General features: G+C 43.9%; 1 protein-coding gene across 1 annotated transcript in view; it reads right to left on the minus strand.

The window, feature by feature from the left end:
* GM2A (ganglioside GM2 activator) overlaps positions 1-26190 on the minus strand; it is a 55813-nt gene that overhangs the window by 12950 nt on the left and 16673 nt on the right. The window contains exons 2-3 of the mRNA XM_085617678.1: positions 22534-22676; positions 17807-17959 (exon numbers count right to left, since the gene is read on the minus strand). Coding sequence (XP_085473804.1) covers positions 17807-17959; positions 22534-22650 — 270 coding nt within the window. The 5' untranslated portion in view covers positions 22651-22676. The remainder of the gene's footprint in view (positions 1-17806; positions 17960-22533; positions 22677-26190) is intronic.

A 26190-nucleotide genomic window follows, 5' to 3' on the forward strand; every position in this document is an offset into this window, starting at 1 on the left:
GCCAGGATTACAAGGTAGAGAGTATCTCTTATTCAAACTGACATGGTGATTACTGATTAGGGGGTTATTGAGAGTTTGATGGATGCCGGACATCCGCAAAAAATACACAGGTGCCTCAACCGCCCTATTTAGAGTTAGAATTGTGTATACATTCTAAATAGGCTCAACGGCACATCAACAAAACTCTAAATAACTACCTTAGTGTCTGATTCACAGATCTGATCGCCTGCTCCCTGTTCCATTCTCCTCTGTCAGTGATTGTATTATTGTTCTACAGAAGAGCTTGAAGTCGATGTCTAGCATCAAGTGAAGATATGATTTCTTTCTTGTAAGTAGGCATAGCTATGCTAGTTTAGCCACAATACTGAGTAGGATTGGGTATGAACCAAAGGATTGAAAGCTTGGGATAAAAGAAGAACCTGACATGCTTTAAGGGAAATGAAATGCACGGGTATCAGGTTTGGAACTATGGAGGTGTCTATTTTCTCCTGCTGAATTAATGGTCACTTCCCCAGCTTAGTTCGATCACAGAAAATCTATGAGAAGTGTTGCACTTAACAGATTTCGGTAATGGTTACATCAGTATTTCAATGGAACTTACATGTTACTTTTGTTAGCCATACAAGAAATTGTGTGAATCATTTTCCTGATTTCAAACCAGTTAAATTCCTCATTTTTACCACATTTTCCTTCAATCTAACCACATTTTGGCGCATAATTCTGGCTAATCTGGTTTCATCACACAATACAGACTCCTTTAGCTTCCATTTAAGCTTGTAATTTGTCTCCTTCTCATCAAGGTCTAACCACATTTTTCTTTATTTGATGATGTATCTGTTTACATTCCTTACCATATTTGGGCCCTTTGGTAATCAAGGGACTAAACGAGATCTTAAAAGAAAATGATCAACTGAGAATCATTTTGTTAAGTTATCAGTCTTTCAGTTACCCAACTTACCTAATCATTAGGTCAATCCAATCCTTTCTATCAGCAAGTAGCCCCGCATTCTATCTGATTTTCTAGCAAGGTATGGAGATGGATATAGTCACACAAAAAGGATTGAGGATCGGGAGTGAAGTTAGAAAGAAAGGAGGACCAATACCCGTGCTCCCACAAGATAACGAGTACGTACTGGGGGGGGGGGGGGGGCTAGGGAGGGTGGATCAACAGTTCCTCAGAACTAAGAAAATTAACAAAATGTGGTACCGAAGACTCACGACAGGTTGGATCAACATAGGGGGTGGGGGGGTTCTCCTTTTCAATATAGTGCCCTCACACACCCTTGCGAGTGTCATGCTTCATCATTGGGCGTTGCTCCTCGTGGGGGTGGCGCTGCAGTCCCTCACGGGCCGCGCAAGAGGTCTCTTTGGCAGAGATCTTTTGAGGAGATGCTGCAGTTGTGCATGCGGGTGTGTGGGCCTATAAAAAAGGTGAGTGGGTGTTTTAAAATTACCAAATGGTACCCAGAACCATTGTTTATTCAAGGGTCCATATGGTAAATTAAAAGGAAGTGGATCCTGGAGCTCCTCTTTAGAACAAATACAGAGGGCAGATGTGTGACTAACCGCTGCTCTCAGGACGTGTGCGGTAGTGAAAAAAGTCCTACTTAAAACAGGGGCAACATGTTTCGCGCTCTCAACTGGTCCCTAAAGGATCCTGCGGCGCTTCGTCATGACCGGAGTGTGAAGTGAAAAACAAACCACATGAAACAGGTTCCAGGAAAGAAAGATCCTGTGGACTTGTAATACCTTATTCTTAAGGATGCCACACTGGAGGTACTTGAGGCCACCCTGCGGAACATCGAGCCATGGCCCTATGAGACACCGATATCATTTATCTGTGAATGTGCTTCCATAGCACTCATAGAAAATGTCTTTGCTATCAAATCACAACTATACCATCAAATACAGGGCACCAGCATGGAAAGCACATTCGCTTTGGTACCTTTTCACCCGCCCCCCCCCCCACTCTTTGCATTCAAACGCACGCAAAACTTAAGGGACCACTTAGTCCACACCAGACCTAGGCCATCCCTCACACGACAACCCACACTTTGGGCCTTACTGCCAGTGGTGGGCCACTTCCCATGCAGATCCTGCTCCACCTGTGCTGAGACCACAACCTCTAAACAAATTGACCTTGGTCTGGCTACACATTGGCGCCAAACCAGACACACCAATTGTAACACTACAAACTGTGTCTACACCATCCTTTGCCCCTGTGGTAAAAGATATGTCGACATGACCACCAGACCAGTCAAGATAAGAATTGGCGAACACAAAAGTACAATACGACGTGGCAAAACAATACTAAGCTGCTCAACCACTTTCTGGAACAAAAACATCCCGCAAATAGCATTAGGTGGACGATCATAGATTCTAACCCCAACTGGACCAAAATAACCCAGTTCAGGCAAGAACAACAATGGGTTCACAGATTAAAATGTGACACAACGGAACTCAATGATGAGTTCCCATGGGCTGAACTGATTTTCTGATACATGCCACCGATACTTTAGGGAGCATTGTCTTGATTTATTATACATGAACCCCTCCCGTTATGCCCCCGTTATCCTACATCACACAGAGGGCAAAAACAGAATAAGGCGGTTTCCCCCGCACTTACATAAAGCAGTAAAGTAAATAATCTGTAGCTTATTCTAGAGGGACCCAAACCTCTATTCCCCCACACTTCGCTTAATCTTTTCTCACCTTTTGTACACTTCTTTGTGATAACCTAGGATTATAGCAATATTGCAGCGTTTCAAATGGACATACTTTGACTAACGTTTTCACCATGTGTCCATTCCACTACGTTGTTATAGCCAGGGTTACAACCAAATTGCAGCGTTTAAAATCGACATTACGTCCATTAAAGTGCACCATACTAGGCGTATGCTGAGAACAGACTCCCCGTATATTTCTAGTACTCCAGGCCAAGATGGCCGCCTCGTTCACTTCCCTTTACTATACTACCATTGCCGCCTCAAACACGCCCACCCACGTAGCGCGTCACCATGCACAGACCTGCCCTTACTATCCGGACAGCTTTACAGCAAAGGGATATATACCAGCACAGCTCACCACCCCACTCCGTTCCCGGCACACTAAAACGGCGGGGTAGGTTACTGGACCCTTGACAGGCGAGCACATGTGAGTACCAGTTGTAGCGAGTAGTTTGCCCATTTGGCAGGGCACACTTTAACAAAGTCCGACGGCTGGTCGGCATGTCCACCCCTCTTTGACTACGCTCCTATCTTCCACACAGTTACTCAGCCTGCAACCGAGAGGGTGCCGACGGAGCCTGATCTCCTGAATATAGGGGTAGGCATATAGGAACGTATGTGTCTCTGTGTATGTGGCAACTCACCGCGTCCCCTCACTGTTGTTACGGGCGCAGTCTGATTATGTTTAACATCATGTAGATGTACAGTATTCACTGCACGATCTGTGATATAGACATAATCCTAGTAGGAGCAGAGTAATTAACACGATCACCTTTTACCACGTTACTCTTGGCTCCTGTAGTGACATTTACTTGTACACATTATCTGCCCTGCACTACAAAGATCCTGCATCTAACCTCACCCCCGTTTTTACATCCAGGTGGAACCATTTACAGTTGGCAATGAGCATGAGTGATTTAGAAGGCACCCTATCACTGATAGCGCCTATAGGCTACACCCCCATGCACCATGGTCAGCTGCACTGGGAGCTACCTCCCTCATGTTCAACTATTTTTAAGCTGGTCTATATGACTATATGGACAGACAAGAGTGCATGCGATAACAGCATAGCACACCTTTGATTGCGTTTAACGGTAGTATAACAGACCATTGTAATTATGTTTGACCTACATGCTAACATAACTTTTATGCGTGTATATTTTGCTTCTTCTACATAATTTTCTTGTCTCACCAGGTTGGGGATAGGTACCCACAGAAAGAGTCCCTATCAGCGCAAGGACGCTAAACTCCTTAAGAATAAGGTATTACAGGTCCACAGGCTCTTTCTTTCCTGGAACCTGTTTCATGTGGTTTGTTTTTCACTTCACACTCCGGTCCTGACGAAGCGCCACAGGATCCTTTAGGGACCAGTTGAGAGCGCGAAACATGTCGCCCCTGTTTTAAGTAGGACTTTTTTCACTACTGCACACTAGTGAGAGCAGCGGTTAGTCACACATCTGCCCTCTGTATTTGTTCTAAAGAGGAGCTCCAGGCCACTTCCTTTTAATTTACCATATGGACCCTTGAATAAACAATGGTTCTGGGTACCATTTGGTAATTTTAAAACGCCCACTCACCTTTTTTATAGGCCCACACACCCGCATGCACAACTGCGGAGTCTCCTCAAAAGATCTCCACCAAAGAGCCCTCTCGAGGGGCCCGTGAGGGACTGCAGCGCCACCCTCACCAGGAGCAACGCCCGATGATGAAGCATGACACTCGCAAGGGTGTGTGAGGGCACTATATTGAAAAGGAGAACGTCCCCCCTACACCTATGTTGATCCAACCTGTCGTGAGTACCACAATTTGGTCATTTTCTTAGTTCCGAGGAACTGTTACCCCCCCCCCCTAGTACATACATGGAGATGGATATTACAACTTCAATCTTTTGTTGCTCCAAACAGCACAATAAAAGTAACAACATTCCAAAATTAAACAAAAAACGATTCAATCCAAGTATAAAACCCCAGAAATTGCAGCCATCTTTTTATTTTCATTTATTGCTGCTCATACTTAGACAAGTACCCAGGGTGCTGCTGTGTGACTGGGCAGCTGGTTAGATTTATTTTTAGTCCAAAAACCCGAAAGGGGTGTTACCGGACCTTCCAAGGAGGAAGAGAGAGTTTTTGTTTCAGAAAAGGCTATACACTCTCCCCAAGTATACCATGACACTACAAAGCATCCTACATCTGGCTATCTTATGCAAGGAATCAGATATATCCTCTGGATAACACCCGAAAACAATTTGTTTTCTTTGTTAGACCCTCACCCAGTCTATTAGTGGTATGCTTCGTCATCGGGTCTTATCCTGGTCCCTAAAAACCAGGATGTTCTCTGTGCATATCAACACACAAAACCACGTATTAATATGTGGAAAAATGTAGTACTCATGTAGCATCACAAACATTCATTGACAAGTCGTAATTTGCATGATTGATTCAGTGATATGTCAGACTAATATCTTCATAACAAATGCAGTCTAAAGACTGGGAGACCAAGACTTACAGCATTTAGCTATTTTAGGAGTAGCTGCAGTTTTCATAAAACTGATTTGACCAAACAGATCTTCAGTTTTCAGTTTCCCAAGAACAACAGAAGATTGCGTGTTGGGAAAGTGGAGTACCAAATGGCAATAGAGTAACATAAAAGAAAAATAGCCTGAGTGGTCATGTGAAGTTGCCATTGAAGACTTTGCCCAAGAAACTGGGTACAATGTAATACAGTGTAATGCAGCCTTCACCTGTGCTGGCAAAGGTTGAAAGTGACTGTTGTGAAGAAGGGGAAAGCACAAACATTATTGGATCCAGGAGAAAATTAAATGATGCATACAAGTTGCATACAGCAAAGAAGAAAGAGGGAAGATATTTTTTGGTATAACTGATACCATGGGATATTAGCATATAAGAAACAGTGTCTCGAGTGCACAGCTACACCTTTGGTGCATCTTCTGATTCAGATGTGCCAGCATTTAGGATTAGAAGGCCACACTCGAGAGGAGGAACGAGGGATGCCACTTGGAAGGTTAAAATGTAACTTTCAAGAAACCGGATGGAAAAGAAGAAAAAAAAATAGTGGCTAAATGAATTACGTTTTTAAAATAAGAAAGCAAGTAAACTTCCAAAGTGGGGCCAGCAGCTCCTAAATAATTTCAAAAAAATAAAAATGGGGAACTAGCTAAAATGTAAAAGCAAAAAAAAACAAAGATTAATGAAGGTGGGTAAAGTTAGCTTCTGCCACTTCCGAAGTCAGAAGAGGTTACATGGAAAGGAACAAACTTGCACGTGCCAAATACAATAAATAAACCTTTTCTAAAATAAATGAATCAAATGTAATATGCTGGAGAACAGCAACAACAACTGCTTTATTCAGTTCTCTGATGGTGAATCAGCTTGATAATCTTCTCACACTTGATCGTAGTCCTCTAGCTAACCATACTTCTCTTTGTGTATACGTTGAAGTGGGTCTTATATCACATATTGCGCGTAACTCATATTGACACCCATCAACCACTGCTTCTGGTATCTGGGCCTGTGCTTAAGCCACTGTAGGTTTTTTGTGTGCATGTTTTAAGGTATATCATACATCCGCAAAACACATTTTTGTTTAGGTGGACTCCAAAATTCTTACTTACTCTTTCGAATTTGACTATTAGTTCAGGGTGCTGAACAATTGTCAGCATCAAAGACTGTGGTCTAGGTTGAAGCAATCACTTTCAGAGTTGTTTCAGAAATAATTCCAATTAACAAATTAGTTTCAAAGCAGTTTAAAAAAAGGATTGAACCCATCTAGTATCTACAGTGCATGATACACTATTTGTAGCATAACCGTCTCTCTCCGTGCTTCAGCCAGATTTGTAGCCATCAAGGAGCTGGCTTGTGTCAACGTGGTTGTTAGCAGTTTGAAGGAGGTTTAATTTAGGATGGAAGCTGTGAAGGTCTTTCTGGTCTGCATCAGATTTTTTGAGGTGCAGCGGGCATGGCCGATGTAAAAGCAATCAGGTATTACCCCTTAAGGTAGTGATAACCACTGTCGAGAATAAAATGAAGAATGGGCATGTTTTAACAGTTATGGCAGGGAACCGGTGGGTAAAATGAGAGGATATTTAGTGTTAATCAATATGTTGTTCACATTGGTAGGCATTATGTCTTTGAAAGATGCTGATTCTTTTAAAGTATTGAGCGTTAAAACCCCAAAAAGAATCAGCTTCAGCAACCGAGAAGAGTTTGATCCCCTTTATTCTTTTTTTTTTAAATTGGGATTATTTTTTTGTCATGCTCTTCATAGAGGGGGGATATTAATTTTGGTCAAGAGGTTGGATGACTTTTTGACCATGTCAACAAGCATATCAATCTTATTTTCTTGTTGTGGCAATCTCTTCTCTGAATAAGGCAACGTTGGCCACAAAGGTACGTTTTTTGCCCGATTTGCTTTTCTACCCAAGATTCAAGATTCTGATTGGAGGAGTTTCAGCTTCTTTAGAAAATCACTGAGTGGACTTCTTGTTGGGAAGTCAGATTTTAATTGGGCAAGTTCATCAGCCTCTTTGGTCATGGCAAGTTTGTACTAATCCATAATTACCTTTGATTCCAACTCAGCTGAGATAATTGAAAGGTTAAATGAGATCACAGATGCGAAGGTTGGTGTGTTTTATTATAAGTGATTTGATAGATTTTTCTACAAAAAAAACAAGTTAGTTACCTTTGGTATGATTCTAATGGATACACTATCTAACCTTAGATTCTTCACCTTTAGACTATTTCCTAGGCGTCAGACAGGAAATGTACGGTTTCACTGCAGTGCTGCTAGATGCCTTCTAAGTGGCATTGTGCGGCTCTGCATTGAACCCCATTCCACCACTGCAGCGAAGTAGCTGAGTTTCATATAGGTGCTCCCCCTGCATGCCTATGTCGGTTTTTCCAAACTCCCAGACACTGAGCACAAAGCATTTGTTGGTACCAGTGTGCAGGTCTCTAATTTGGGACCGTTTTAGGTAGGGGAAAAAAGACCACACCACAGAATGGGGATGTGGGAGGGTAATGCGTGGATTCAACTAACTGCAGATTCCTAAACTTTAGAATAGATGCCAACCTTGGCCCTGGTGGAATGAGCTCTTAACCCTTCCGAATGCTTATCTTGATGCAGAGGACTTTCCACCTTCACAGATCCTTTTCTGCATTGCCTTGCCTTTCTTTGCCCCAGAGAACCCCACAAAAAGCTGATCATCTATTCGATGGTGTTTGGTGTGATTGAGCTTAAGGTTGTTTTGGGTCTATCCGATGGATTCTCTCTTATTTCTCTTTCAAGGGGTGTGGAGGAGCAAAGAAGGTTGGGAGGAAGATGTATTGCCCAATGTGAAGAGGCATTATAACTTTACGCAAAAAGGCTGCCCTTGTCCTCATCATCAGTCAGTCTAGGGAAAAAGGAGATGCGGTGGGGCTGCACTGAGGAAGACTAGAGCTCATTCGTGCAAATAGCTGAAGTGTGTGCAATAAGAATGATGGTTTTCAGAAAGCAAACATCCAAACTAGAATAAAGGCCTCCGTCCTATTTCAGCATTGGGAAATAGCAGGAGTAACAACAGTGTGCACGAGCAAGGCTTCGGCCAAGATCCATAAGGGCAGTCAGGGCTTTATTAAATTGAAGCTAAAGCTCAGATAAGGCTGGTCAAGGGTGCAGCACCTCAGTAAGGACATTTGTATTAACTTCAAAAGAAGGCAGCTCTAGGTCCAAGACCTCAGCTGTACATCTATCACAATGGCAAATGATGCACTCTCCCTCTTTGGGGGTCGAGGAGCAATACCAACCCAGTCTCATGGGATGTGTCCATTCCAATAGCCTCTTGCAAGTGCACAGATATCGTCTGTGTGTGGGTAAACCATCCTCATCATTAACATTGTCACAATCATATAATCACTTCAAAACAGGGTAGTAGTGGTTCCTCACAGGGAAATTTACTTCAAATAATGCTGTATCATTACGTAGTCAACTAATGTGTGAATATATCCAATCAAATTGAGGTGCTGTATTGGTTCAGCCATCCTACTACCAGAAGGTGCTAAATGCAAATTAGAAAACTAATATGCTCCATCCATATAGATACTAGAACCTTTTTATAGCACTCTCTTGAGTAAACACATTAGACCATTAAGTCATCACTAGAATCACAACTGAGAATGTAATTCTTCACAATGTCCCTTATTCGGGGATCCCAGTTTATAGGTTTCTCTTCTCATGATAGAAACAAATATCAAAGCCCAATTTGTTCGTTGTTTTGACTGTTTATTTATTCTTTGGTAAATTCAAAAAACACAGCCCAATTCTTTCAGCACAGATTCAGCCTTCAGCCGACACGGGTTTTGTTAGACCTGTCAGCCCTTTGGGTGGTCCCTCCTCATCATTATTTATTTTGTCCCACTTTTGCCTCAAACCCTGTTTGAATTTTTCCTTTTTGGGAACCACCAGACTTTTTAGTGTTGCTGCAGATTCAGGGAGCCATTTTAGCTACCCCTGAAACTTCTGTCTGAGGGCCTGGAGCACAAAATGGTGGCCACCTGTGACATCACCAGCATCCACTGGAACCTACTAGCACCTTCCAGAACATTCCAGAACTCTGTGACCGTTGGAGGCGGTTTAGAATGTTGGGAAGCTAAGACAGAGAGTTGGCAGTTGGAGCTGGCAGTTGGCACCTGACTGGTGAAGAGTGAGCAGCACAACAGTGAAGGAGGAAGGAGTGAAGCAGCAGGGGTGGAAACTTGTGCCTGGAGTGGGGTCCATAAACCCACCCTTGATACTAGTCCCTACTGACGGATCCCAGCCTGGAGCCCTGTGTGGGAAAAAGCCAGAAAAACTCATCTTAAGGACCTGGACAGCAGGAACAGGCCTTAGAAACAGAAAGCAGCAAGAACCTGACCTGGAAACTGGTTTCCCTGGAGTCCGGCGTCGAGTAGCCTGAGACCTGGAGCCCGAGGTGGAGAAGCGGCGCTGACTGAGGAAGCAGACGTCGTACCCGGAGCCGCCTGAGGTCGTGAGAGGGCGCCGACGGAGGTCGTGAGGAATACCAGAGGTCGAGGAGGAAGTGAACCGAGGTCGAGCGAGCGGCGTCATCGGAGGAGTGAAGTCCGCCCTCCGGAGTCGTCGGAGACCGAGGTGAAGTGTATCGGAGGTCGGGAGTGAGGATCGCACTCCGGAGTCGCCGGAACCCGAGGAGAGGAGCACCGGAGGTCGGGGGTGAGGATCGCACCCCGGAGTCGCCGGAAGTCGACATCGAGGCCAGGCCGGCTGGCGTCATCGAAGCCGAGAGCGCCATCGGACCGGAGCCGAGTAGAGACTGCCCGACGCCGTCGAATCGGAGGTCGAGATCGAACCGAGGCCGCCGACATCGGACCGGAACCGCCTATCGGCGTCGTCAAAGAACTGACATTGTGCCGAGGCCGCCGAGATCGATCCGGAACCGCCTCACGGCATCGACCCGACTCCAGCGGCGTCGGAACCTCAGAAAAAAGGGCAGTAAGTGGAGTAGAGGGCGCCTAAGGCCCTGTGGAGACCTGAGAGACTGCTCTAAGGGGCTAGGGAGGTGCTGAAACCAACCTGACTGTGCCAGGGGTGAACTGGGACTAACCTAGAGAGGTTGTGTGGAGAGAGAAAGCCAGGGCACTGGTATTCCCCCCTTGATCTACCTCAGTTTAGGCCTCAGCCTTGTCCCAGCCAGGGAGTAGACCCCCCCCCCTCAAGCCTTCCACAACCCTACAAGCTGTGCCTGGGCCAAATCAGCCCTTAGGAATTGAAAAGTGATCTGATTACATGAGTGTTGCTGTATACTTTTAATTATTTATTGGGGGCACTGTATTTATTGTGTTTTACCTATTTATTGCTTCACTATATTTATTGGTCCACAGGACTTGCTGGTGTACAATATTTGTTGGTACAGTATTTATTGCCTCAGAATATTTAATTGCCTGTATTACCTGCACTTTTATTTATGTCCCTTATATTTATGATCACCCCTATTTATTGAATCTTCAGACAGTATTTATTTGACCTGCACTATTTAAAATTTGTATATTGTGATTGACTTATTTATTTTCCCAATCAGCAACTGAGAGAAAAAGATAAAGAAAGATATTTTCATAATTTTTACGGTGTAGAGTCGTTTTTGGAACGGATGCACGCATGGTTATTGTATGGGTATATTGTATGCTTAGCACGGTGCCTGTTTCCTGACCACTCGAGCCAAGCTACCACAGTGTGTTCGGGAAGTCCACCACCCCCCTGCGGAGTGGGAGTGGGTATTTCCAACAGGTTTCATCTACTTAAAGACTTTTTCAAGGCAGTTCAACAAACGTAATCACTAGACGTCCCTGGTCTTCAAATTTCACTATCTCGACGTCCTAGGTCGGATATCCAAAAGATCCATACGTATTTAAAAACAAGTTTGCAAGTGAAATGATGAATATATTCCACATACACAGTGCCGAAAACTCGTATTCGCGTTGCGGTACGCTTGCAAACTTTGCGAGGAGGCTTACTAAGGACTCCGGAGCTTTAGAATCTTGTTCATGGGACTATGGACATAAACACCACGTTTTGAGGAGATAAGAATGCTTGTACATATCTCTATGTAAAAACGAAACAACAATTCTGTAATTAAGGACACCGTCATTTGGTATTTGACTCGAGGACTCTTCATTTGGATGTGGAATATATTCATCATTTTACTTGCAAGGCTAGTATTACTCAGAATGGACAGAGTGCAATGAATATTCAAGGACAGATTTATTTTTTGTCTTTGCACAGGGAGTTCCCAGAGACTGGTGCATAGTTTCCAGTAGTATCAAGGATTGCATGCAGGGGAGTGTCTATTTCATTTGAAAAATTAGGACATCAGTCACACGTTGCGACTTTATATGATCTCTTACCAATGAGTCCACGGGGAATTCAGATGTCAGATGAGTAACAAGCAGAGGTTTGTCAGTTAACAAGAAAAGTAGCGGGGACAAAGGGCAGCCCTGGCAAGTGCCCTGACCCAAGTTAAAGGCCTTGAGATGAGGTACCATTTATATTTTTCCTGAGGTGTATTGCAGAGAGCCACTATCGTATAGATAAACTTGTCAACAAAGCCAAATCTGTGAAATGTACCATGCAGAAAAGCTCATGAAACATTGTCAAAAGCCTTTTCTGTAAGTTTAGCTTTTTCAAAGGCATCAGTAAAAAGGCGGTTGCTGTTACTCAAAAGGCAACGTTTCAGAAAGTCAGTCTGGAATGGTCTATTAGATCTGGAAGTCATTTCTATGCAAAGATTTTAGCATACATTTTAGCGCCTTTGCTTTCCATGAGAAGGGTATCCGTTCCATCTTTTGGAATTATCACCATAGTTGCTTACACTGAGGTACCCTGGACTTTACCAGGTACTTAGAACTGTGTGAAAAGGTCCCCGAGAAAATCTAGAAGTACTTCTGAGCATTATTTGTAGAAAGAAGCTGGTAAGCCTTTGGGACTTTACCATTCTTCATTAAGTAGAAGGCTTTTTAAATTTCAGTCCTTTCTATTGTTTTATTTGATTCAAGTTTGTTATCTTCAGTACTAGAAAATAATGGAATATTATCAAGGTAGTCTCTACAGGCCAGTGTATGAACCTTCGTGTTGGTGGCATACAAGTCCTCATAATAATTTCTTAAGATGTCTACAATATTTTCGGCCAATGTGAGAGCTTAACATTGGGGTCTAAGATAACGGTTACCCCAAGCTTTTACTGAATTTTAGGTAGTTGGCAAGGGCTTTACCCGCCTTGTTTCGAAGGCACAGTCATTTGGCTTTCTGAGAATTGAAGCCTTCTCTGGGGTTTAGAGCTTTGTTACAGCCATAGTTGTGGGATGTTAATGTATTTCATATTGCTGCATATCCAATTAAACTTGTGTTGTTGTGGTGCAATATTTTAGTATTGTTTTCTAACTGGGCTACAGTTAGGTTACAGTTTTTTATTGCATGCGGACTTAGAAAAAATCCACATAAAATAAAAATACATCCTTGTATCTACCATAAATTTTCCATTATGACTGCCCCTTAGGCGTAATTGATATTTATTATACCTGATAAATACCATGACCACAGGGACATTAATTTATCGGGGCAATAGATATCACCTTCTAGTTAAGTCCTTTGAAATGAGACATATCATTCAAATTTGGGTTCTACTTACACAAAAATCTGCAGGTTTCACTATTTACTGGACCTTTTCCAACGTTAAAATTCAACAGGCCTGACATGGTAAGCTAGAACACCCAAATAGATATGAAATTATCTGAATAAATCATACACAAAACATTGAAGAGGCCAGATGTGAATATTTTACTGCAAGAGTGCACTCTGCAAAGTACTTCACTGTAATCTGAAGCATCTGAAGATGCAGCAGGTAGTCGAAAGAGGTGAAGAAGGAGCTCCGATGGAGACCTGCAACTAAACTATGAGTATCACACTAGCGGAATCCTACACAATGAAGGAAGGGCCATAGTCCACATACACAACAGTATGACAGAGAGAGCAGACTAATACCCTTGTATCAAAATAAAAGTTCAACTAATAGGTGATTAGATAAAATATCTATCTAAATGAAAGCAGACATCATGGCAAAATGAGCTGCGTTAGCAGCAAGTGCAAGTGTTTGAGGTACAAGTTTAAATCCTGACAAGACTGACTCAGCCAATGATTTTCTTGAAGTCTGTAAATTGAGTAAAACTGAGTGGAATGATGGTGGTGCCTGTTGATTGCAGCATTTAAGGACCACAAGGCATTGTAAAGCTCTATATGTACAGAAACACAGTTATAAGTGAAGCATTCAAACCAGAAAGGAAGAAACTGCAGAACTGATAGTCAGAACAACGTTCAGCAACAAAGATTCACAAGAAAGCACAAATTAAGAGAAAGTACAATAGTATTTCTTTGCCATTACTGGTGGCAATCAACATGGCCAACACAAGTGGGATTTGTCAAACACTGAAGCAATATCAAATGAAAGATATTGGCCAGAACCAAACATGTATTATGTATGACAAAATTGGAAAAAGGGAACTGACAAGATTTGCGAGAAGCAGTAAAGAAGAATGACAGTTGGTCTTTTTGGCATACAGTTGCCCATGAAAGCTTGCATGAAAAAAGTTGTGTTAAGTTTTTTATCCACCTCAAATCTGGTGATGAGATGAGATTCCACTGGACCTTTATTGATCAAAGCTCCTGGTCTGGGTCCCATATGTTATTCTATTGTTGAATGCCATCTTGGCTGGTGCTGCAATTCTGGAGACTCGGAAGGGAGCCAAAATGATTCCAATATACAAAAATGGAAGGGACAACCCGTGAAAATATAGACCCACTAGTCTGATTCATTACCTTCAAAAAGTCTTCTGAAGACAAGTTTTAAATAAATTACAAGAATGGATGCTGGAAATGTAAATTTTGTCTAACTTGGAAGCAGGGTTCAGACTTAAGTTCATATCACAGACCAGGTCTTTCAATTTATATTAATATTCAGGAAATTTGTGGCCATTAAATGCAAAATTCAGTTTCTGGCCATTGTAGACCTGAGAGCAGAGTTTTATCTGGTTCCCATATCTACACTGTGGAAAGTTCTGAAATGTATAGTTGTTCCAGATAATTTGCTTACTATAGTAATATGTCTACACACTGACAACTACTCCCAAGTCATGTGGGGAAGGATGTATTAACTGACAAATTGCATTAGCCCTAGAAATTTTAAAAACTGAAAACCTACTGATGAACGCTGAACTAAAAGCCTGTCTCCTTTGGTCTCCAATCTTGTTTAGCTGATTTAGCTACTACCTGGCATCTGTTACGGCCCAGTGTCGCCCGCCAATATGTAATTTTTGTTCCTGATGTATATTGCTTTACTTTCCTACCGAAGCGATCTACCCATGTCTTGCACAACCTGTATGTAAAGCGCTCTGATACCCGCTTGGCTCATGTTCGCGCTATACAAAACTTTAAATAAATTAGCACACAGACATGTTCAAATGGCTGCATTTTAAAGGTCCCGCGTTGTTCTCGCTCTACAGTAACGATGACTGAGTTTTCAATGACGATTTCCCAATGGACACAAATTCCCGCACTGTTGTCGCAGATAACACTGTTTCTAAAACAACAACGCCGTTACAAACTGTGCTTGATGAGTTTTCAATCTTCTGCAACCAACCAAGTTTGTAAATCAACTCATTGAAAACAAAAGAAATCGACTTTAATCCACATAGATCATTCAAGGTTGGACTGAAGATGGGGGGCATGGTACTCAAAAGGGTATATAAATATGGTTATCAAGGTGTTAAGTGGGCTAATACAATTTCTTGTACACTACAAAATTTGAAAAGCCAACTAACTCTGCAGTATTGAGCAACTGCAATCTTAGAAATGTTGCAGGCTACCACGTCCAGGTCTGTGTCCCCAGCCCTACAAGTCTAACGAGCAAAGGGCCTAAGAGCATCGCTTTAAGGCACAGAGAACTGGGGGAACTGTAGTCTTGTCAATTTATCCAGGTTAGAGAACAAATGTATAAGGTCTTTAGTAAATATGCCACTATACTTCCCCTGTATTTATTCTTGTGTCTTAAAAATAGTAATGTGTAGCTAATCTTAAAGCTTTTCTCTATTGGGTGCAAGTTCGGTCTATTGATGAACTGGCACCATGGAGGAGCTCGCTTAATGACCTTATAAACATGGATACCTAACCCGGACTACAATATGTGAAAACTTGGTTCTATTCCCTAAGCTTAAATTAGATGTGGGATGACCCAGGCTCTATTATATAGAGGCACTGTGAATTTGCTGAAAACGAAATATTGTCAGTTTTTAACACAAAGTTGTGGCCGGCATGGGTGGCAGGGCGGGGAGGGGAAATCGGAAATAAAAAGTTTTCGTTTTTTTTTAAACTTACCTTGAGGCCGGATCCCGCGCCTTCTCTGCTCCTGCTCTCCTGCCTCTGACAGTAACAGGAAGCAGGCAGCCAGGCTCCCTCCCCTAAGCCAATCACAATGCTGCAATGCAGCGTTGCGATTGGTCTGAGCGCCGTGTTACGGCGCTCAGCCAGGGGCTGGAGGAGTGGGTATGTTCTCCATGCATGCTGTAATGCAGCCTGCATGGAGAACAAAGAAGTGCGCATGACTGTTTTGGGCGGCCCGAGAGGGCCTACCAAACAGTCATTGCGCACTTCATGAGTGGACAAACCACTCCTCTACTGTGCTGCTCAGAAAGCAGAGAAGCCCCGCCCGCCAAGCAGCAGGACACGAAACATAACATGACAATAACTATAAGTTATTGTCATTTTATGTTTCTCACTGCTTAAAAGATGTAGGGCGATGATCCTCCGCTATAGCGGAAGACCTACCCCTGAACGTGACTAAAGATGCAGAGGTCTTGTGTAATTTCTTGACTTTAAGAACATCTCAAAGTTCGAGCCTTTCTTAGGTTATATTATTCCCCCTACTCCTAAAATCTATAGATGAAATCTAGACTAGAGTCTTTAACTATAAATAGTTTCTGTTGTAAATGGCTTTTAAATAATTCGGTCAGTTATATTTTCAGTTTATAAGACCATGAAAAAAAAAGAGTCTTACTTAGTATTTTTTTGCACTGCTTATTGGTACCACAGAAGAAAATGGATAGTTCCAATTTGCTGCAACTTGGCAATCAGACAACATTCTACTGCACTAAGGAACATCGAATCGGAGAATGGAATTAGTGGGAATACATGTGGAATCTAGCACAGGGTATACGAGGCCAGTTTTACGAGGCCTGTGTGAAACAACGGCAGGTGGCACATTTGGTTTTATAGTCTTCGTACTGTTTAAATTTCTGCACTTTGCCTGGTGTTTCAGAAAGATCCTAAGTCGGCCTGAAAAGCGATTTACTAAACAGCAAGACTGTATTGAACTGTTGTATTTTCATACTTCTGTGTAAATTAATAGAAGTCTATTTTGGATATTATTGTATGTTGCTGTACTGTAAGTTTTATAAGGGATACCCTGAAATAAACATTAATGAATGAAAAATTTAACAACATTCCCTTGGATCAACCAAATCACGAGTCACACCACCATCAAGAAAACCTTCACATAGGAAAGCACCTGAAGCCACTATTGCATATAGGCGTTTATCGATAACAACCTAAAAGCACACGAAATCCAGAAAGTCTGGAGCTAGATCCAGAAAAGAAGCTGGACATCACGCCATCTTGAGTGACTGGAACAGCAAGTCTGACTCAATGAACTCTGTGATCAGAGCACAGATTCAAGGAAAGCTACTAAAGGGATGTTTGAGTTGGGAGAGAAATGTTGTGTCATCTTTAAAGGAAGCGGCCATTCTCTGAGAAGTTGGGAGACAACACTAAGACCCTGAAGCAAGGATTTCTTCCAGGCCCACAGGCAGGGTTCAAGAAACCCATCCTGCCAGGGAACTCGACAGGAAGTATGTGGAGGAGCAGAGCATTTGAATGGGAGTCAGCCCAAAGACTGCATGGGTGGAGAAAACTCCCTCAGAACCATAGAGATAAAGTAGAAAAGAGAGAATAAGGCATAGTTCAGTGACACCAGTGTCTGTGTGTTCTCTTCAACCAGCACTCCGATCATTACAGCAGGGACGTACAATTTCAATTTGCTGATACTAACTTTGATAGATTATCTGGAATTTTGGTTCTAAACTTTGAAAAGTTTTGGGTAATTATTGGCTCATTTTAGTTGTGAGATACATTTTACTGAGTTTCCTTATAGCTTTCACATCCTAGGTAAGAATTTGGACAATTACAAGAACATTTCCCCATAAGAATTATACAGTTGATGTACACCTTGCAGTGGCATGTGAGATCAGCACCTACAAATCACGAACATAAAAATATATTTTTACATTTCGCGAATCCTTTGCAATCGTGCAGATTTGTACAAACCGATATTGCTTGGTTCAATTGCAAAATACACATTATTGATGCTGTGATGCAGGCCATGACTGTGTTTTGCATATATAATATCAGCTTTAATGACCGTTCTTAATTGGGCTGCTCAGTGTTCACAAAAAAAGTCCATACATTACCGTCAGCGGAGAATCAAGGGCGATAGAGGTGGAGCATACAACAGCCACAGTCACGTCACCAGTAACTGAAATGGGATCTGGGCTGATGGACAGGCTTTCAATCTTCCCTGGATGTGGGAGGTCATCACACTGGGACCAGGAGAATCCTTGAACCTGTCAGGAGAGGAAGAAGAAGATGGTAAAGACCACAGGCTTGTACAGGTTAGTACAAAGCATTGCGGGCATAAGGTAAGGGATGCTCTGGAAAACTCTGGTGTGGCACTCATCGGTATGATCAGAAAGAACAAGACCAGTGGTTAATTTGAGCCAGTGTTTTAGTAGGTGGGGCCCACCAGCACCCATTTTTGGGAACTAGAACTTATTTATTCTAATCAGATTTTGACCCAGAGTAAGAGAGAAAGAAAAAAACATAAGAGGGACAGAAGGAAGGAGAGAAAGGTAGAAAGAATGGGACAAAGGAAGAAAACAGGGTGAAAAACAACCAGAAATAGCAAAATAAATGTGGAGGGAGTGCCCGGTGGGGATGAAAGAGGCATGAGGGGGAATCACAAACATGCAGCCTCTGTATTTTGTGCCCTGGACATTTAACAGCGCCGGCCACAACATTCTGAGCAAAACTTTGGGCCCAGCCACTTATTCTTTTACAGATTAAGCAGTGAACATGGTTGATGTAGCAAGGAATTTCAACAATAGAACGGCCCCTGGCAGACTGCAAGACAGCTTTACCACCCTTCACTCAACCAAGCCATAACAGAACAAGCATTGACATAGCCAATAGGTCTCGCCTTTGGGACTTTATAAGTGTTTAGCTAAAGCGATTGGGTTAGCCAATGTTTTTAAGCTATGTTGTAGAGAATTGTGGCTCCTGTGCAGCATGTTGAAAAATCACTTTATCTCCCCACACCTAACAAAACATGGATGTGCCCGTCTGGAACAGCTGGTGCTCGTGTAAAGTGCCCTGATACCTCCGGGTCGAATTCGAGCTATATAAAACTGCAAGACAAAAAACACGGCTCTGTGGATCTTACACGCCCTCACACGTGCACTCACTGTCACGTGCCTCAGAGGTACTCTTGTGCTTGTGGGGGATGCACTCTCCCCCCTCCATAAGTGCCCCTCGCTCCCAGAAGATTCACGCACTTCCTGCTGGTTGGCGAAGAGTGAGACACAAGCTCTCACGTGACAATGTCGGGGTATAGCGCCCACTAAGCGCCTTTTGGGTTTAAACAAGCATCGGCATACAAACAGAACACGGTGACCAGTACAGGGTTGTTTGCTCTCCCCCACGCCCCAGTGGCACACTCAGGAGTTACACCCTCAGTAATGACACACCCAGTAGTGATACATCCAGGAGTGATAACCTCAGGGGAGAGACACAGGCCTGAAACTAATAGTGACACACCCAGGAGTAACACAATCTGGAGTGTAAGTACAGGGGACCCTGTCCCTGCCGGCTGGACTCATTAAGATGTGGCCTAACTGTTAGAGCGAATGACCTCGAAGCTGGGTTACAAGGTTCGAGTCTCTGCGGCTCAACCTCTTGTGATTCTGGGCAAATCACTTCATCTCCCCACACCTAACAAAACATGGGTGTGCCCATCTGGAACATCTGGTGCTCGTGTAAAGCGCCATGATACCTCCGGGTCGAGTTCGAGCTATATAAAACTGCAAGACAAAAAACACGGCTCTGCGGATCTTACACACCCTCACACATGCACTCACTGTCACGTGCCTCAGAGGTACTCTCGTGCTCGTGGCGGATGCACTCTCTCCCCTCCATAAGTGCCTCTCTCTCCCAGAAGATTCATGCACTTCCTGCTGGTTGGCGAAGAGTGCCGAACTCAAGCACCAAACACTTGCGAATTACCAAATGCATCATCAGTGATTGCTGAGAGAATAGAAGAGGCACCATGCTTGGTGTGCTTCAGTGGCACGCAGTTGGGCTGCTTCGTGATCTCCTTAGAAGCCATAGTGGGCCCTGAAGGATCGGAAGCCAACCTATCGCCAAAAAGAAATGTGAATGTTGCGAGGGAAGTTCGCAACATATATTGAAATTGTATTGCCCAACTCACTATTATGATCCCACACACACACACTCGAAGACATTCTTGGAGCCAGGCACATGTACTATGCCAAGGTAATCTTAGACATTGCACAGGCATAGAGTCGCGCACCAGGGGGTGCACTCAGCTTTCATCCTTAGCTGACGGACAAACATACATAACTTTTATAGCCTCTGCAGCGCTGAGTGCAGCAAAGCGAGCGCCACGAAACAAGACAGATTCAATAACGCATCAAAAATGAATCAGGGTTTAGACTTTTTAGTGCGCTTTACAAATGAGTGGCAGCATTCGATCTGCGCCCCTGAGAATGATCCAGAAAAGCTGAATTCAACGCGAGAAGGCAGAGCCCTTTTTTGCCTTTAAGTACAACGAGTGGCAGATTACATGGCTGTCAACGAAATGGCACACTTTTGTGCTTTCGCATTCAAGGGGAGCCGAGATGAACTCTATATATGCGGCAGTGATTGATACGCATGCAGATAAATAATAGGAGTCTTTCTTCTCTAAGAAAATAGCTCTGAAAATGGCTGCGCGTGCTTTATTACATTCTGATGTACCCAGTCTGCTCATGGGGTGTCATGGCCACGCACTGACAGCCGCCGTAGATAGGTGGTATTATCTGTGATGAGGAGATTGTTTCCTTATTCCGGCTGTATACGAGAGCAATGGCCTGATCACTGAAAGCTAGCACTCCATCTGCCAGCCCTACCTGCACAGACTATTCCTCACACATAGAGACTGCAGGGCGCTGCACCACAACAGTGAAAGTTAAACTGACCGCGATGAGGAGATTGTTTCCTTATTCCGGCTGTCTGCCAGGATCTGTGAGAGCAATGGCCTGATCACGGACAGCGAGCGCTCCATCTGCCAACCCAACCTGCACAGACTATTCCTCACACATAGGAACTGCAGGGCGCTGCACCGCAACAGAGAAAGTTAAAGCAACCGCGATGAGGAGATTGTTTCCTGATTCCGGCTGTCAGCGAGGATCTGCGAGAGCAATGGCCTGATCACTGAAAGCGAGCGCTCAATCTGCCAGCCCAACCTGCTCAGACTATTCCTCACACATAGGAACTGCAGGGCGCTGCACCGCAACAGTGAAAGTTAAAGCGACCGCGAGACAGGAAAGAAAGTGAAAGCGACCGGGATGCAGGCAAATGTAAACAAGCGCGCACAGCCACGCTCATTAGAAACAGAAGGCCCCTGCGCGCCACTACTCGCTCCCGCAAGGTAGATGCCGCCACACGCACTAGTGTTAGAAAAGTGCAGACCGATTCCAAAAGGTCATCTCCTAGAGCAGCACATGCGAGCTGCGCTAGGCTCGACCTAAAACGTAGGGTGGCAGAATACACAACAGTGTGCCCTCTACTTCTAGTCGCACCACTTTACCAATATGCTCACATCAGTGGTATTATCAGTGAAGAGCATTACCATTATTATACCACATGTCTTCACAGCTGTGTATTACAAGTAAATACTGATCAGAACACAAAAGCAGATTTTTTAAAGTTGAAATATTGTTCTATCCACCTGACAATATTTCTCTCCCCTTGAATAAGAATAACACGTTTTATTATCCAACAAACTATTTTACTATCACTGCAGAATTGTATCTCGTGCTGCTGATGGAAGGCTCATGTTCTGCTTCTTTCTCATCTCTTGTTATCTCCTTTTGCGGTGGACTCTCTTCCCAGAAGAAAGCAGTGATCCTCAATCAGTCTTGGTCCCCCGGGGATCCACCATGAATCCACCATGAAATGAGTAATGCAGCATTAAATGCACTCGGTGTCATGATAGGATACCTGCTGTCAGAGGGTAGCATGAGAAAATGGTGGTGGCTGTAATTGTGCCATCTTCTTGTGGGCCTTCACCTGGATCAAGCTGGATACACAAAGTGTGGCTTCAGGTTTGTCTTAAGGGGAATGTTCGATTCACCCTCTGCTGAATATGGCCTGCTCTTCTGTAAGAAGAGCCTTCTGTTAGCCTAATACCAGAGGTAGGATCACCCTCAGCGCGTGGGGGAGGAATCACAGGATTTAAGGGAAAGTTCGATGGGATTCAGAAACAGACAACGAGAGGAACAAGTGGCGATCTGGTAGCACCAGGGATAAGTAAGCACTTTAGATGAGCTATAGTAAGTGCCACTGAAATTATGCCACAGAGGACCAAATTATGTAGCAGGGCTGACTAAGTTATGCTGCAAGACAAGGCAAATTATGAGGCATAATTATACAGCACATTTTGGGATCGTATAACTTAATTATTTTGCTATTTTTACACATTTCATCGCTGACTAAAGGATTCACACATTAGTACTAGTTTAATACTCAAATACAGCAAAAAGCAACTGAAAGGAGTCAAACTTTGTGAAGGATCTTCCACTGTGTGGCAACAAATGAAGCTGAGGTTCTAGTAACTTCTGATCCTTTTCAGCTCGAATCTAATTTTTCTCGTTAAAATCGCCAATTTATGGAGCAGATTATGGTTTATGTGGCAAATGTAATAAATTCATAAATATGCAGAATACGCCACGGTTGCGGAGTCCCATAATTCCAGTGGTCCTGGCTATAATGTCTGCCACTGGTCACAGCAAATGGAGGGGGCAGTTTGAGAGCGTGGCTTACCCTCACTCCTTCCCCCAAGCACAGCACATCATTCACTCACCTGACTGAGCCTCATGGGACTATCAAATCTTGCATTCACCACCACTGCGCTTTGCAGCGCTGGGAGGCCCAGCACCAGCACACAGAGCGCTACGAGGAGGTTCGGGACACGGGCCATCCTGTATGTAGTATAGTTAACAGCTTCTGTGGAGGAAAGACAGAGAGAAAAATTTAGTCATACAGCTGATACAAAAATATACCACACAACAGCCAAACTGGAATACCCAGAGAACACGCAACCAGCTACATAGTATCAAGACATTAATGTATAGCTTTGTGCGGAGATCTCAAAGGAAGAAGGAACCTCGACATGCAGCAGCGACTCACAGAGGGCATATGACTCAGTCTGTTACACAGGCCCTTTCAAGAACTCTTCCTATGTGGGGCGGTGAAGAGGTTTGATTGGAATAAAGGAATGGAATAAAGGAATGAGGGATGTACAGGAGGAAAATAAACCTGGCTGGATTTGTTTTTAAATAGCTGCATGGAGAGATGTTGGGGAGCCGCTTTGATTCAATTATATTCAATATGTGAAATGACCTGACACTCACCGGAGAGGTTAAAGCTGAAAGAAATTGTTGCCCTGCCCCGAATAGAGCAATGCATGCAGCCTTTCAACATGTCAGAAAACTACTGTGAAATATGGTGCCCAAAGACCAAGGTTTTGGATTGCAAAAAAAAAAAAAAAAACGACTCAGAGCTTACTAATACCAGGTTAACATGATTGAGGAGAGTACTGAACCCACAACGAAAGACACGTGTGTGGAAACAGTATACGATGCTCCAGAAAATGTACCTATACCATGAAATCTCTCCAAGATAGGGCCATGCAATACATGAACTCCCCTCGCGGAACCTTGTCTACAAATATCAAAAGGATTGTTAAACCAAAACCCCTCTAGGTACACCGATTGGAGCCATTGTCATTACTGAGGGTCCAGAGGCATGCCACAGACATGCCTGTGGATATTCACATTGGCTGAGCTCGGTAAAGACATTGAAAGATTCTCAGCCAAAGCCTCAGGAAGTCCTTCCACTTCAGAGCACTGCCAGCACAGCAAATCAAGACAGCAAATCACGTGGTAGGGAAGGAAGACCGAGAGTTCAAACAGGCTACGACACATGCTTGCAAGAAAAACAGTAGAGACGTGGGTACATCCAACCTTAATTTCGAACTGAGAGAATCAAAGGAAAGGTGCACAACCCAATTGAAAACCCAAGGATGGAGTTACACACATACTGATATGTGTAGGCTCTTGGGAGCATTTCATGACCATCACAGAAATAATCTGTACTGGATTCAGTTTTTATTTCATGATGGATTTCAAAATGTTAAACTAGTTGAATTTCCTAAAACTGGCCTGAAGTTAGGGGTTCCTTAGCTGTTTGCTTGCTCTGCCTTACCATTTAATATTTATGTATACCCGCTGGTACAGCCAGCTTTGTCTCCCCTATTACTTAAATGTACATTTTCTTGCTGGTTCGGGTACTCAACCATTGCAGTCATTTGTGTGTGATGTGTCCACATGACTTACAGATTCATCCTGACCAGCATCCAGCCTTGGTGGATAGCAACATGTCTGACAAATATCTGGCGAGCCGCCAGCAATGGATGAAGAAGAGCTGGCATTGATTCAGGCAGCATTCATTTCTGTCTACTGGTTCAGCCAGCCCATACTGGCTTTTCTTTTAAGTAGGGGGATCCAGTGGTGATCTAAGAATCTACAGTTACGATGAGGAACCGGGGAGAAACTTTTCAGAGTATCCTGACTTCCCAACCACCAGTTAGCCTTGTGTGGAAGTGTGCCTATCCCCATCTGAACACTACTATGAGGGTTGCACCATTACTTTCGTGTTTGCAAAGAATAAATCTTTTAATAGGCCACTGTAATCTAAGGGGTGCAGTACTGCATTCTGTTTTAGCTAGAATTCCCCAAAAATTAAGAAAAACATACACTCTTCCAAAAAACAAAATGTAATGTTTCTGATCATGGTATTACTGAGTGATGGTATTAATCAGTGCCAGATTAAATCAGGTTGAGGAGATTACCTACACTGAGCATATGGTGTTGGTGAATTATCGTGGCCAGAGGTGAAAAACATGAGAGATACAACTGTTTGTGAGTATCCAGTGATAAAGCCCAGAAGATGAGACAACGCTGTTGGTTGTGTTGGAGCTGGCACGTACGCCCAGGAGAGAATTGGTCGAGATATGTTAGGATCCAAGTCAAGTAGTGCAGACTTAAAGTGATTACTGACTGCGCTGACTGTTATTCAAAGGGTGCGCCTACCAAGTAGCAGTGAGTTTCTTGGAAGGGGTTTATCAAAGGCATTTTCCAATTGCTCTTTTAACTGATAAGAAGCTCTGCTTACCTGGAGGGAAAGAGAGGTATTGGTATGTAAGAAGTGATCAGAGCATTGAAACCATATTTATACCACCAAGAGGCCAAAGGAAGGTTGATTCCATTGATAAGAACCAGAATGGCATCTATGGTGATGGCAATCTCCAGCCCATGTGGAAGAAGAGTGAAAGAGGGAGATTTTAGAGAGGATATGTATAGTTGGAACCCCCATACAGGGGACTTATCAGAAAAGGAAGTAGAGAATTAAAAGCATCCACACTGGCGCACCCTCAGAACCCCTGTCCACACCACATCTTCCACAAAGCCACCTCTATCATCGCACCCGAACTATGTTCAAAGATCAACTGCTCCTTCCAGACCTCCACTTTCCCCAATGACTGGAAACATGCCGAAGTCAACCTCCTACTGAAGAAACCCTCCACGGACCCAATGGACCTCAAGAACTTCAGGCCCATCTCCCTGCTTCCCTTCGCAGCCAAGGTCATCGAAAAGGCTGTCAACACCCAGCTAGCAAACTTCATCGAAGCTAACAATGTCCTGGAGATCTCCCAATCGGATTCCAAAGCAATCATAGCACTGAGACTGCCCTACTCTCCGCCACCGACGACATCCGCTCCCTCCTCGACCAGGGCGAAACAGCAGCCCTCATCCTCCTGGACCTCTTGGCAGCATTCAACACCGTCTCCCACCGCACCCTAGTCACCAGACTCCACGACGTCGGAATACATGGCAAGGCCCTCGACTAGATCCGCTCTTTCCTCACCGGCAGAACTCAGCGGGTTAGACTCCCTCCCAACCTCTCAGAACCGACAGAGACCAACTGTGGTGTGCCCCAGGGCTCCTCCCTCAGCCCCACCCTCTTCAACATCTACATGGCCCTCCCTCGCAACAATTGTCAGGAACCTGGGGCTCAACATCATCTCATACGCTGATGGCACCCAGCGGATCCTCTCCCTAATCAACTAACACAACATCACTGGACACAACTTCCAAGGAGGGATGAAAGCCGTCGCCACCTGGATGAAGAACAGCTGACTGAAACTTAACTCAGAAAAGACAGAAGTCCTCATCCTTGGCTCCACCCCCTCCACATTGAACAGCTCCTGGTGGCTCTCCACCGTTGGAAATTCCACCACCCCGACGGACCATGCACGAAACCTCAGCATCATACTAGACTCATCGCTCACAAAGAACTGCCAGATCAACACGGTCTCCTCAACCTGCTTCAACATCCTCCGCATGCTTCGAAAGAACTTCAGATGGATCTGCACAAGGTCATGATGCTGTGATCACTA

The sequence above is a fragment of the Triturus cristatus genome, chromosome 7, assembly GCF_964204655.1.
Source record: "Triturus cristatus chromosome 7, aTriCri1.1, whole genome shotgun sequence".
In the NCBI taxonomy this organism is placed as follows: domain Eukaryota; kingdom Metazoa; phylum Chordata; class Amphibia; order Caudata; family Salamandridae; genus Triturus; species Triturus cristatus.